This window comes from Scardinius erythrophthalmus (genome assembly GCF_964197995.2).
Source record: "Scardinius erythrophthalmus genome assembly, chromosome: 14".
In the NCBI taxonomy this organism is placed as follows: Eukaryota; Metazoa; Chordata; class Actinopteri; order Cypriniformes; family Leuciscidae; genus Scardinius; species Scardinius erythrophthalmus.
Window position 1 is genome coordinate 11,163,847 of NC_138234.1, and position 14,926 is coordinate 11,178,772.

General features: G+C 37.3%; 1 protein-coding gene across 3 annotated transcripts; it reads right to left on the reverse strand.

The window, feature by feature from the left end:
- Positions 1 to 367: 367 nt before the first annotated feature.
- Positions 368 to 14,644, reverse strand: LOC308701845 (uncharacterized protein). Of its 3 annotated transcripts, none has more exons than XM_081384309.1 (6): positions 14,553 to 14,644; positions 13,016 to 13,067; positions 8,382 to 9,441; positions 7,360 to 7,515; positions 6,860 to 6,949; positions 368 to 2,030 (listed from the first exon to the last, which is right to left on the reverse strand). In XM_081384309.1, the coding sequence occupies exons 3-6, from the start codon at positions 9,423 to 9,425 to the stop codon at positions 1,722 to 1,724; spliced, it is 1,599 nt and encodes a 532-aa protein (XP_081240435.1). In that variant the 5' UTR covers positions 9,426 to 9,441; positions 13,016 to 13,067; positions 14,553 to 14,644; the 3' UTR covers positions 368 to 1,721. The 3 variants fall into 3 exon arrangements, with proteins under 3 accessions (XP_081240435.1, XP_081240436.1, XP_081240437.1); XM_081384310.1 differs by having other exon boundaries at positions 417 to 2,030; positions 7,360 to 7,425; positions 14,553 to 14,634; XM_081384311.1 differs by having other exon boundaries at positions 430 to 2,030; positions 9,324 to 9,441; positions 14,553 to 14,634.
- Between the last annotated feature and the right edge of the window lie 282 nt (positions 14,645 to 14,926).

The window sequence follows — 14,926 nt, forward strand, 5'->3', positions numbered from 1 at the left end:
ATCATGATCTTATACTCATGCTGTGACCCTACACTTCCTTTTAAAAATAACTAATCTTGACACCTTTTTGATACCTTGATACACTGAAAAAAAAATTCCATTGGATTTACTCAATTGAATTATGGACACTGGTTCCACATAATTTGTTTGTGTTCCCAGTATCCTACACATTCAAATAGTTTCTGTACAATAGTTTTGTGTTAATCACTTGTATTTTAATTAAGTAATGTGTACATGCTCTGTTTAAGTTAACCTAACATAATTCAATCATTTTAGCAGAACATTATTCTTTTAATTTAGATTGATGCCTGGATCATGTTAATTCTACACAATCTAATCAAGTTATCTTTACATAATTTTTTTATTACATTTTTAATGGTTTATGTGGTTACTTAAATGTGTTTTTGTACAAAACAATAAAAAAGCATTAATTTAAACCATTTATTGAACATTCATTCATTTCAATACAAAATTATGCATGTTAAAACGTACAAAAAGTACTGAATCTGATGTATGCAGTAACATTCTCTATTTTCTAGACTTATCTAATTTACGAAGACCATCAGATTCACATCATAGATAAGAATATAACATCTCATATTTCTGTGAAAACTGAATTTTGCACAATTCAAAGAGAACTTTGTTCTCTCAGACTCTCTTCAACACATTTAATGTGCAGACCTTGTGTAATGTTAACATCAAAACGGTCAGTCCAGAACTGAACAAAATTTGACGTCTTGAAATGACTATGAAATGACATCTTTTTAGAATCTCTTTGGTGATTAAATATCAACATGACTTAAACTAGTGTGTAAAAAAAGAAGAAAAAAAAACCTTCCTTTTCTACGCAATATGCATGCATGCCAATTTTAGATCGAAGACGTGAACTCTTCATAAGAAATGTTTTAACAAGATCATGAGTTATATCTCATACCTGCATTCATGAAACTGTGTCTTTATAAACAAATAGAACATTGAAGCACAAATAATTTGATTTCATGAAATAAAAAAAAAAACTGTCCTGACTCCACTTAAAAATTATGCAAGTAAAAAGTACAAGTACTGAATCTGATGGATGCAGTCTCTATTTTCTAGCTAGACATATAATCTCATTTACAAAGACCATCAGATTCATATCATAGATATATAAGAATATAACATCTCAAATTTCTGTGAAAACTAAATTTTGCACAATTCAAAGAGAACTTTGTTCTCTCAGACTCTCTTCAACACATTTAATGTGCAGACCTTGTGTAATGTAAACATCAAAACGGTCAGTCCAGAACTGAACAAAATTTTGACATCTTGAAATGACTATGAAATGACATCTTTTTAGAATCTCTTTGGTGATTAAATATCAAAATGACTTAAACTAGTGTGTAAAAAAAGAAGAAAAAAACCCTTCCTTTTCTACACAATATGCATGCATGCCCATTTTAGATCGAAGTGAACTCTTCATAAGAAATGTTTTAACAAGATCATGAACATGAGTTATATCTCATACCTGCATTCATGAAACTGTCTTTATAAACAAATAGAACATTGAAGCACAAATAATTTGATTTCCAGAAAAAAAAAAAAAAACTGTCCTCTGACTCCTCTGCACAACTTGAATGTGTAGAACTTGTGCTGAATGTGTAGAAACCTCAAAACTGTAAGTGCCTAAGAAAGGCAGTACTCAGAACTGTTAGTTCATGCATCCTGTGAAAAAGCAGTACATCTCACAGGTGAAGTTTGGATTTGAAGTTTTGGGCCTTGATAGAGAGCTCACCCCCATCCAACTCCATGATGATTTTTTGCAAAATCTCAAAAGTGTAGCGCAACGTTGTGGGGTACTTCAGGTTAAGAGAATAAATTAGACCAAACAACATTGTAGTTGCAAAAGCCACATTCTCAAGGTCCTGAAGCACAATGACACCCTCAAGGACAATTCCCACATCTCGGGGTTCATTCTCAGCAATGTGCTTTATCACGAAGATCCCCATGGTGGTCTTCTCAATGGCACTGTGAAACAGATCCTCATCCATGTCCTGAAGAAAGTATTAAAAGATTAGATGGGTATATAATTAAAACACTAACACGAACCATAAGGGATAAAGCCATAAGGCTTTTAGAGTTTTTACTGGGCAAGTGCATTTTTAATAATTTGCAGTACATAAACACTAATCTAATAGCCTCTGTGCACAAGGGTAGTGATGAACTTTCGCTGTCGCCAGAAGTCGGCATATCTGTTTCCGGTTTACTTGCGCGTCACCCAAAATGTCTATTTTGTGCAGCGAAATTGAAGCTCAAATGGCTGTTAGCGACTTGAAGCAGAGCAAAGTGGCACACAGTAGTGCTCCTTACGTACCCATGTTATCAGGTTAGATCACACTGCACGCGGTTGCAGTCCGTTGATCCACTCAAGGTGCATACAGGCAAATACAGTATACAGCAGTGCAGTGATCGTTTCCGCACCGAGTCTATTTTTGCTGTGCTGGAAATGCTGAATTAAAGTGACAGTGCAAGTTTCGTGGTCAAAATGAACAAAGATTGACCTGAAAATGTGGTAATTTCACCATAAATGCGTTTAATTAAATAAAATGTAGTTATCTTACCAAAAATGCATTTAATTATATACTACTATTTTTCAGTCATCTTTTTACTTTTAGAAGACCTGGGTAAAGCAAGTAAAACTACAATTTGCTTTAACAAGGCGACATAATGAACAACACTCGTCTTATTCGTGGAGGTGGAAAAACATTCTTTGTGACATGCAAGATTTATTTTATTAAAATTTAAATGCAAAAGAAAAGGCTGTTTTTGTCAATTTTAAGTTAAATATTTGACCACTTGCTTGAGAAACTTAATGTAAGTAATGCATGGAATAATAGCCCTACGTTGTTTAAATTGTGTTTAAACCATAGACTGTAAAAAAATATGGACGTAGTGTCCGTGACGTCACCCGTAGGTTTCTGAAGAGCATTTTTGAAGCCTAAAGTGGGTAAAGCCAATTAAAAGTTCCTGTTTTTGCCCTTCGAAATATTATAATAGTTAAAATACAAGGCTACAAGTGAGACTGTGTATTACTTCGAGAGTGTTTGTGTATGACAGTGATTATGACAGTGATATATGTGCATACATGTCAGTCACTCTTTCATGGTCCGTCAGCACGGCATCGCTCAAGTCGTTCAAGTTCGTAGAGAACTTATTCAGTCCATTTTAAATTCTGATTTTGGCCGCCTCTCAAATGGGTTAAACCGTTAAACCATAGATATATTGCCTATGAAGTTCAAGTAAATTGTTGCAAGCACAGATAGTATGTACGCTACATATTACGAAATAACGAGATATGTTGAAATAATTAGGCTAATTATTAATTATCATTATTAAAAATAATACATCTATAAGAATATATCTATGCTGAATGTTGCTTGTTCAATTGAATAAAATGAATACTTTAATTGTGATAATTAAAATAATTGATTATTAAATAGTAAGTGTCCTATGTTTGCTCATTTATTAATACTATTTGTATATCTAGCACCCCCTCAGCACCTGCGTTAAAAAAATTATCTGGCGCCGCCCCTGGTTATAACGGCCCACGTATTAAAAAATGGTCAGGTTTAAATCGGGCTTGGGTTCATAATTACAGTTAATGTGTTGGGCCGGGCGTGTGGTGGTAGTCAGATACCCATGCCATTAAAATTACTTATTTTCGTCTGTGTATAGGACCTGCAGCTATAGCTGCCTATATACCTTCGCAGGTTCTACCATGCCGGTGACGTCATCGGAATTGCCAGCGTTCTTATACTAACAAACGCAATTTTTGTGTTGCTTAAAAAAAAAAAAGAGCTATATTGATATTTTTAATTCAATTTTTTTTATAATTTACTTTTAATTGTCATAAACAAACGTTATCAACGTTGATTATTTCAGTTCAGTTCATCTTTAACTCACTTCCGTGTTGGTTTCAAGAAAGAGACGGGGAGTTTGCCGCTTGGTTTAAACGTGTATGCGGCAGTGTTTCCCCTACAATGTATTAAGCAGCGGCGCAGCGCCGCCGCTGGATTTTCAGCGCCGCTGCAAAATCTTCACATGATCAGTAATATCACAACATTGGTAATGCGATGGCTCTGAATCCACTTGTTGACAAGAAAGTAGTCCGACGAGGATCGATAGCTATTGTGTTTTTTCCAGTCGGGCTACCAAAATGCATAGACGGCCTGCCCGAAGGGCTATAGAGCTGGTAAGTCCCGCCCCTTCCGCTAACCCCGCTGGACCTCTAGGTTGAAAAATTGTCAATGCAAGTGAATGGGAGAAAATAATTATTTTCTGATCCCGTTTGAATTGTGCCATGAATTGAACATATGTTGTCTGTGAATTTTTTATATAACTTTCCGTGTAAAGAATGCTATAATTTAGCGGGTAGAAGTTTGATACGGTTAGACTTTGTGTGAGAGCACTTTGTGGACTACAACTCTCGCTGCTTTCAACGCGTTTGAAACGTCAACACCACTAGCACACGGACACTAGCTCACGGATCCTGCTAAACATGGCTGTGTCTTTGATGCACTTCATCGCCTTCTTTCAGGGAGAGAACAAAATCGTTGAGGTTGGTGAAAACCACGGGTAAGTCAACTTTATGGGGTGACGTCACATATGCGACATGTAGTCTTTCTCGTTATGTCTTTTCCACAACTGCTAGCCGAAGAATCATACCACATACTGTCAAACTCGTAACATGAAATGTTATATAAAAAATTCACAGACAACATATGTTCAATTCATGGCACAATTCAAACGGGATCAGAAAATAATTATTTTCTCCCATTCACTTGCATTGACGGTTTTTCAACTTTGAGGTCCAGCGGTGTTTTACGGAAGGGGCGGGACTTACCAGCTCTATATGAAATAATGTTCGCGCTTCAGTCTTGTAATCAGATTCAGCGCGGTCTTCAATCCGCAGCGGCGCTGAGCACGCAGAGAGCACTTCAGAAACAGAGGGTGTGTGTTTGTTTGTGTGTGTGTGTTCATCTGAGTCTCATTGGTCTGTCATTGCTCATCAATGTCAGAATATTTTGATATGACCAATCAAATCAAAGTAGGCGGGCTTTATGTTCAAAGAAGCTGCTGTGCTGAGCGTGAATTTGAGCAGAGCGATCAACTGACGATTCAGGTTACGGTCAATTGCGAGATAAGATGTAAGTAACGTTAGCTAACTAAACATTTCATATATGACAGCTTTTTTAGGTCATAAATGTGAAACGAATGACAAAAATAATAAGGCAAACGAATATACTTTTGTCGAATTTCGCCATTTTGAACTGTAGGAAACAATCGACTACTCGAGCGTCCATTAACCATAAATTAATTAAAAATGGTGAACGTCACCAACAGACACCACACGTCAAATTTGTGGAAGTATTTCATCAAGGATGACAAAAATATTGTAATTGGCCCACTCTTCAAGAGGCCGTTCACATATTGCGTCTAAAAACGTGGCCGTGCCGCTGTCTCCTACAAGCGCTTGCGCTCCGCTCCCATGGCGTCTGTCATTGCTATGCAACCATGAACTGCGCTCTCCATGATGACGACGAATAAGTATCAGCAAAAGATTAATTGATTTCTAGCCCTTGCATTAGCTTTACTACTAAATATATTTCTTGAGATGAGAAGGAAAAACCCGCCTGGAAAAAAAAGCGCACCACGTTGCTTCCATTATGAGCGCACTCACCGCGCGCCTACATTTGAAATAACGACCTTGAGCGCGAAAAAGACGCGATTTGTGAACGGCCCCTAGAAGCAGACGTCTGAAATGAAAGACAAGAACGGCTATTTATTTGGCTTTAGACTGTTACATGAAAATTTAAAAATGAAATGTCATAATTATAATGTTTTGAGAGTTTACTTATGTAATTGTTGCATTAGGCTATGAATTAATAAATGTTTATTGATAAGATCTAGCTATTTCATGTCTTTTTATTTACAGTAGCATGAACCACGAGTAGTCGAGTAACTCGAGTATTGTTTTGATAAGAAATCGCCTAGCAGAAATCAGTAGTCGTGCAACCCCTAATGTGTACAAAGAGAATCGCAATGCTGACAAAACTTTTTTTTTATAAATAAAAGTTGCAGCATAACTTCTGGATTTTAAATAAAATAAATAGTAAGTATGTGTTTGTGTAGGCTACTACAGCCGCGTATCAGTTATTCACTGCAAACGCAGCATGTGTGAAAGCACTTGCGTGCTGCTCCTGCACCGCACACACACTGCAAACGGAGTATGTGTGAAACGGGCATTAGATCCACCTACAGTTCTTAGAAACTTTTTCTTGTACAACAGCAGCACTCATCTTGTTTGTTTATAGTTGATGCGGATGAAGACAGTTGTAAACCAGAAACTGATATGCCGACTTTTGACAATTGCGGAAGTTCGTCACTACTCTTGTGCACATAGCCTATACAGATGGTTTCAAAACAGTTTTACAGTGATAACAGGAAATGAATGCAACATAGATTGTTTTGGCTGTACGGCATACACATATTACATGTTTAATCTATAGGCATGCACGTTTGAATGCGTATACGGGTGGGCGTGTAGTCTTTCTTTACAAAGTGACATTGCCAATTACTTGTCTAGTAGGGCTAATCGTTTTTTAATATGTGGTCGATTCAAAATCGATTCTCAAACGCCACAAATCGATTTTTTTCCATATTTATCAATTACCCAAAAGCCAGAATTAGTTTTCCTCCACTGTTCATAGCATACCTGCCAACCTAGAAATTATTTTTTGCGTACGGGGTGGGGGGGTTGAGGACGACTGCGACGTTAAAACTAGAACAAACAAGTTCAGTCTATGCAGCTATAACCACTTACCACATACTCCTGCATAAGATCTTTAGGGTCCTCATTAAGATAGATGCAGAGTCCTCTGATGGCAAGTTCTCGTGATGCATCAATGTCATCCTTAAAAAGAAGTCAGAGCAGAAATGGAAAAAGGTCAGCTATAGACACTACTCAACACTAACAAATAAAGCTAAATGGGTCTCATTCACTAAGAATTTTATAGAAAATTTTAATGAAATATTTCTGCCTCATCTCTAACATTTGATATCAGCCTGATCTGTTTGACATAGGGTGTTGCATTGATCTGTAAACTACAATGAGTGTCAGGATTCAAGAATCAATTGTTTCATCTCAAATAGTGTCAGTGCACAACAACCGTCACTGCAACGTGTAGACTTGACATGTTTCATGTCTACTACATGACAAGAATTCATAGTCAAAATCATAATCAGACACAGTGACTATAGTAGACAAAAACATTGCGAACCCAGCACACGAAAAAAACACCTTTAACTATCTGTTGTTCTTACTTGGATTACAGCTGACATCATTTCTTTCAGCATTCTGCCTTGCTGTCCTGGACGCCTTTCAAAAACCTTCAGGAAATTTGCATAGTGAAGGTCAAGCTGAGATAGAAATTTTGACTGTAGAGGAATGGTCGTGATTCTTTTAAACTCTGTATTCACCTGAAAGTAGAAAATTAACATGAAAGCACTTTCAACAATAAGCTATGCCTCATTACAATAAATATTCACCAAGTAGTAAACACTAGGGCTGGGCAAAAAAATAGATTTTTCGATTAATCATTTTTTTTAAATGTGGTCGATTCAAAATCGATTCTCAAACGCCACAAATAAAATTTTTTCCACATTTATTTATCTATTACCCAAAAGCCAGTATTAGTTTTCCTCCACTGTTCATAGGCTTGCAAACTCCATTTTATAGCTAATGCTGTGAGATTTTGTTTGTTTTATCTTAATCATACAATAACCTCAACTAGTGCTGCACATTTAAAGTCCCCGTGAACCGGAAGTTGCAAACGACTTTTCTCCAGTGTTATGACGTATTTCCCAGTGAAAAGGAATATTGAACAGAGGGCAGGGTTTTACTCTAAGCGCTCCTCCTCTCCATGTCTGCTCATAGCAGACTAAAGCCTCTGTTAACGGTTTGAGGGGAGTGGTTAAGCGTTGCCCAAACCAATTCCTCAAACCTACGTCATCAGAGAAGGTCCTCCAATGCAGAGGGGAGGGGCATTTTCAGATTTTGATTAAAGATTACCATGGTAAAAAATTTTTTTTTAAAATATTTTCTTGCACGGATTAATTGTTCACCACAAGACTAGTAATATGCGCTAACAAAGTAAATAGGGTCAATTTTGATTTCATGGGTACTTTAATCATATCGCAATCGCGATGTCAAGCCTATGCAATTATATGACGTGAATGTCCTGTGTGAATCAAAATCGAATCGAACTGATAGCTTGCGAATCGAAATCAAATCGAATTGTAAAATCTGAATCGATACCCAGCCCTAGTAAACCCCCGTCACAAACCTCAGTCACATCAAAGAGAGCTGGCCATCTTGTTAGGAAGTCGCTGATCATAGGAGCACAACGAAGAACTTCACGTCTTCTTAGTGCAAATGTTCGCTGCATTTTAGTCTTAATAGTCTCTCTGTTGTTTCTTGTTTTAACATCAGAAAGGAGCTCTACTCTGGCAGTCTCTAGCGTTTGGTCATTCTCTCCAATGGGGTAGGACGGGCAGTAGTCCACTTCACCTCTCCTGGGTTTCTTGACATTGTAGGCAGGACTTTGTTTTCCATCTGGCTTGTTTTTTAACTCATTTACAGTAACTTCAGGACAACCAATTTTTCTGAGATGTGTGCGATAGTTTGAAAGTTTGTATTTTAGACTCACTTTCCAGCCTCCATAGCCAGTGTCTGAGCCCCTCTCTGCTAAACATGGATGCCTCTTCGTGAGTGCATCTGCGACTTGTTCAAACTCCCTGTCTGTGACATAGAGTTTGTATTGAACAATTTTTTGGATCAACCCCTCGAGTATGTCAGACTTGAGTTTAATATCAGGGATAAGTAGTGTTCCTTTTTCTCTAAAGACACCATTGGCCTGTTCAAGTTTATATTCTGCATCATAGGAGAAATGTGGAATGCTAAATGTATCAGGCCAAGATGATCGTGTGGTGGACTCTGGAGAGGAGAGGATGATAGTAGTGGAAGAACAGGATGAGGGAAGTTCAGAATGTCCTGGAGCAGAAGTATCGGAAGAACAGGATGAGGGAAGTTCAGCATGTCCTGGAGCAGAATTTGAAGTGTTCATTGTGCCAGACAGAGGTGTGAGGGAGTCAGTCAAGTGTATTATCTTGATTGTGTCTTTGTTTTTTATTTCATTAACTGAAGTTAAGTTCATAAACTGGTCCTCAAAAAGTGTGTCCATGAACTGCAGGCGAAAGGCACTTTGAAGTTTACACTGACTCCTTACCACATCCTCCAGTTCAGTCAATGTCTCAGGCAAGCCAGTTGGAAAAACAACTCTCTGGCAGCTGTCCTTGCCTAAAATTACTCTTAGTACAGATGTCGTCATTGTCCAATGTCTTTGTCTGTATAAAGAGAAAAACAAACAAATGGTGAACACATAAAATAATTGTGGGCAAACCAAAAAAAATCATGTTGATGGTGAAACAAGTTTGGCCACAATATTCTTTTCAACATTTTTTATATATAGGAACTAAAGGAAACAGAATCATAAAACAAGGGTCCACATGACAGAACATAAACCTGACAATAAGCTTGTTGGGCTTTTGTTTGTCTAACAGTTCCGATCCTTGAATCTGACTATTTCACCAGTATCAGCACTGCTTGTTCTATACAAGCAATTAGTTTTAGTTAGTACAGGTTACATCTGCGTTTGGCACGTGAGCAGCACGTATTTTTTTCAGCGTGCATGTTAATCAATGAGTGCATTCAGAGCGCGAGCAGGAGTCGCGTTTGCTGCTGTAGTGATGTAGTTGCAGTCGGTGTGAACCGGCCGTTAGGCTATTTTTTTTTTTGCACTCATACGGAAAAAAACGAGCCTATCGCGCCGACCCCAGGGGGTTAACTGAAACTAATTTGTTTAAAAAGTAGGCTATTGCCGGTAACAAGGCAGGTTTGCATAAACTCAAAATGTATCCTGATTCCTACCGCATTTATCTTATTTTTTAGTCTAACGAGCATCTGGTTTGGCAATGCAGAAATGGACTGTCGTGCTTAGTTTTTTCTTCTTCCAATTAATATGAATTAGAAACTATCTAAAAAAAAAAAAACGACAAGAACATGTTCAATTAACAGTTTGATGACAAATTGATGAAATTGCCTCACTTTCTGTCACTGTGAGAATGTGCTTTTTTCCCCGAACGATATTCTTTTGCTCCTTGATTTTCGAATGGCATTTTTGGCAGAAATTCATATCCCTATTTATCATCCATTGTCTCACAATATATAAATATATATATAGATTTATTTAGTTTTTAAATATATTTTTAGGTTTCGATTTCTTACCTTTACCACAGACAAATCTCTTCAGTGTTACCATCTGCACACGTCCAACCAAATAGTCAGCCAAGGGGTATTCATCAGTTAATTCACTGACTTCTACAAGACTAAGTGCTTGCGTAGGGGACTGACTTAGCTCGTAAGCTCTGTAATGTTCTCGATACCACCCACACAGCTCTTTTAAAATGAAGAACAACTTCTGATGCAAAACACAAATTTGTTCAATTTGACCAAATTCAGGTAATCCGCCTTCAGATCCATGAACTACAATCATTCCTGTCCTGTAGTTGATACCCTTGCTCCAAACGTTTTTTGTGATATGGATTTCAGAAAGATGAGGATATCTGTGCCTTACAACCTGAGCTATTTCGTCCTTCAAAATATGCACTGGGACTGCAGATGCGCTTGACACATCTAGCTCTGACTTATCAAGACTTGGCAATGTCAGCTGGTACCCAATCATTAGCTGATGTTTTGTAGCCAGGGAGAGTGGGACATTTTTAAAACAACTGGTATGTCTAATGACTCGTTTAAAGAAGCTGTGCTTTGCTTCAAACCTGATTGTCCAATATCCCACAAGAGGACCAAACAGCCTGATTATTTGCGGGTAATGCTCCAAGTAGTGGTGTTTGGGCAGCAATCTCTCTTCAGAAAATAACTCTTTATATCTTTGTCTGTGCTCCGATATTTTACATTCTAGGTATGCAATGGACTCGTCATTGTGAACTGGGGCAACAACGAGTTCTACAATATCTTTCAATTCCAAGAGAATCTGCCATGCAGGCTCATGTTCAGGAATCTGAGGACCAATTATAAATGGAAGCAAACGTAACAAGCTCCAGTTCTCATGAGCATTACCTCCTATTGTTTTTCTGCTTGAGAGATGTTGAGGCAAAACATGTGGCTTATTAGTCTTATCAGTCCACTTGTATGGGAAATCTAAAATTAATTTGTTGATTTCATTTAAAGTAATGTACTTCTTTGATATTATCAATGTGAGACACTTTGCAAGCTCAACAGGTACAATACCCTCAAAAATATCATGGGCAATGTCTGGAGGGTATCCAGTTAGAACATCAAAATGTGAAAGAGCTTTAGTTAGAGGGCAAGCTTTTTTCACTCCAAAACAACTAGTACTATTATCTTCAGCTGACCTCACGTGAGCAATGTGGAGATCTTTTGTTCTGAGGCTGAAAGCACCTGTTCTTACCTCTTTTGACTGAATGTCTAGTTTGCTTGCAGTACAAAATCGACAAATATAATGCCCTGAAAAACTTTCATTAAAGCCTGCTAAAGCATGAGCTCCTAAATTGTCTGCAGCAACAAGGATAACTGTACCCTTCAGTGATTTACCTAGCTGTGGTATAAAAATTCCATTTTCTTCCAAGGATTTGAGGTCTTTTAGGAGTGGTTCTAACACTGTGTTATAGCCATATGTTTTGACATCATCAGTTTTACATAGTAGGGCCAAGTATATGGAGGACAATGATGAATTGGACCCAGGAGGTAGGTTACTCAGCACCCAATAGACTGCACAAAGCTTGTGTTTTTTGCGGGATGTCCCCAGGGGGTTGCAGAGCTCAAAATCATCAATATATAAACCCACAAACAGTCTTAAGTCCTGTCCTGACAAGAAGCTATTTTGCTTAAAATGAAGACCATCTCTAAAAGACCGATATAGACCTTCCGCCTCAGTTTCTTGTGTTTTCAGATCCTGTGATATGTTGTCTAAAATATCTTTCCTATTTAACAGAACTTGTAGGGAATCAAGAATAGGAATGTACTGAAAAGTCTTTTTGTTTTTAGCATCTAGGATATACTCAACTGGATCAACTACATTAAAGTTAGCCTTATAATACTGCCTACGCTGATAAGCAGAACTAAGGGAGCCACCTTTTTGTATAGCTTTGTGAATAGGGTTAACTGTGCACAGTGTAGTAGCTATTTCACTCAGGACAGATTTCTCAACTTGAAGATTATGCTTCTGAAAAGCATCACAAAGAACATCCGTATTAAGAGGAATTGATAAAGTGCTATTTAGATTGTAAAGCTCTTGTAAAAATTCATCAATTTGTGAACTTGGTACATGGGACAAATGTTCAAGCTTTAACAACGCTGCTGCAAAATTGTGTTTGATTATATTTGGTAGGTCCTTTGTGGAACAGACATCAGAAGCAGAATCTATATCATGACATGCCTCTACCTCATCATCCTCTTCAACATCTGATTCCTGTGAAACTACTGTGGTAGTAGTTACTATCCCAGGTTTAAAATCTTTAAGTGAAAAAGAATTATGTTTTCTGTTTTTATGAGATTTAAACGTACCACAGATGTTTGTTTTAAAGTTACAATGTAAAAACATGCACGTTATCAATTCATTTTTTTTCAAATGTGCATTAATATGAGCCCAATAATCTTTCTCGGAGTACAGGTCTCCACAATTACATATATGGCAATTAAATATGCTATTTTTAGACTGTCTCTGCCTAGTTTGAGTCACATGGAATCTATTCAAATGAATCTTAAGAGCATTCCACGTTCTAAACGAGCATGGGCAGTTTAAATATACACATGGAAAACAACTATTACGTCCAAAATGTCTATGTTTCAGCCTATAATGCTGCAATAGTTTCAACCTACTTGTTACAACTACTGAACAGGCCTTGCAAGTCCACATGTACAGCAAATGTTACTGAAAAGAGAGAAATACAAACAATTAGTCATGAATAAAAACAATAATAAAATTATATAATCATAAGATATGACAAAAACATATTAAACTAGGTGAGTGTATTATTGACCGTTTGCAAAGACCCGCCCCCCTTAGTTACTGTCCGACAAGCTAACTTACGCCGTTCTCACGCCACACCATGTTCTCACGCAGTGAAAAATACATCGCGGCACGCTGACAGACAGGACAGACCAGGTTACTTTTCAGTTACGTTTGATATTAAACATATTAAACAAAGTCTCACCTTTCAAATTTGGTCACTTTTTAAAGAAATTTAAACAATAAATACCGTTTTGTGGCTCTTTAATGTGTCGTGACAGATCGCTGTATAGAGCATCAGTTAAGCTGCTCGTGAACCGATCATCTCTTCTTTCTAGTTAATTTATAGCCTCAAATAAACATGAACAAACATAATGAATGTTGTTTTAACCACGGAAAGGCGTCAGTACACTCCGTTTTACAAGTTCAAATCCTCCTATGTTAATCTACTAGCTGCTAACTCTCCTGACTGCTTTGTCAGACAAAATGGCGGATGGCGAAGTATGATTGGTCAGATCACCTGTCAATCAAGCTCCCTGCGAAAGGTCAATTCAGCAATTCTTGAATAAATCTGACAGTAATTTTATAAAATCTTCACATGTTAATAATAAAATACAAATTACTACATGTATACTTATGAAATACATTAAAGAAAAACAATTTAAGTTATATTGCTGTTTGCAATGTGCCCATGGAGTCACAGTGCGCATTGAAAAGTATGAAAAATACACATCCTAGTGTATATCTATCCAACAGTTTACAGATTATTTGTTTCTTTACAGTTTTAAATTCCAGTTATTCTGCTTATGATGCCAATTAAAGTATTAGTGCTAGTGTGATGGACTGAAAATCTGAACGAGGCCTAACAGACACCGGTAGCAGTGACGACATCGTTTAGAAACCGTGCTACACTTCAGCAAGACGAAGTAATTTTATGCAGATCCACAGCCCTTTATATACAGATCAAGCATTATAATGGGATTATATCATATCAGAGAGAGTTTTACCGTGCTGACTGTCGTAACGTTAACCGTATGAGGCACGCTGGAATGCTGCAGCTGAACGGAGAATGATTGGCAGCCACAGCAGACGGAAGACAAGTTTCCTTGAACTTTAATTTTAGGATGTAAATATTCTTCTGTCCCTCACATTAATCTATAGAATGGCTTTCGATAACTTTGAATATAGTGGGACGAACTTTTATGGAGTCGGTCAGGCGGAAAACCTCGTAGTTTTCTATGCAGGACAAACCCTGACCAAGCGGCTAACGTTACAACACTCGACGAAATAAACAGTCGACATGATTTAAAAAGTGTGGGATTATCTTAAAAAACTATTTATTGTATTTAAAGTTAGATGGACAGATATTTTCAGAATATAATATTAAATTTGTAAGGATAATCTTACCTCATAAAGTCAATCCCCTCAGATGTCCTTCTCCAGACCAACGGTCCTGTCGTATATTGCGCGTGCGCGGCCGCTCTAGTCCAAATACTCCCGCGCACACGAATATTTAAAAATAAAAAAAAACTCAAAAAAGACAGACCAAAAAAAATATATATGCGGGGAATTTTTTTTCCTTCCTTTCTTCAATAAAAGCCAAATTGACTTTGTGGGCAGCATTTCAACATAAGTCTAAAAATATGCTTTTTTCCCCAGCACTGAAATGACACATAACGTTACCCAGAAACCCGCATTTGCTAAATTTTCAGATTGAGAACGCATGGAAGCCAAATCGCCTTGTTTGCATCATATAAAAATTATAAAATAAAATAGAATAA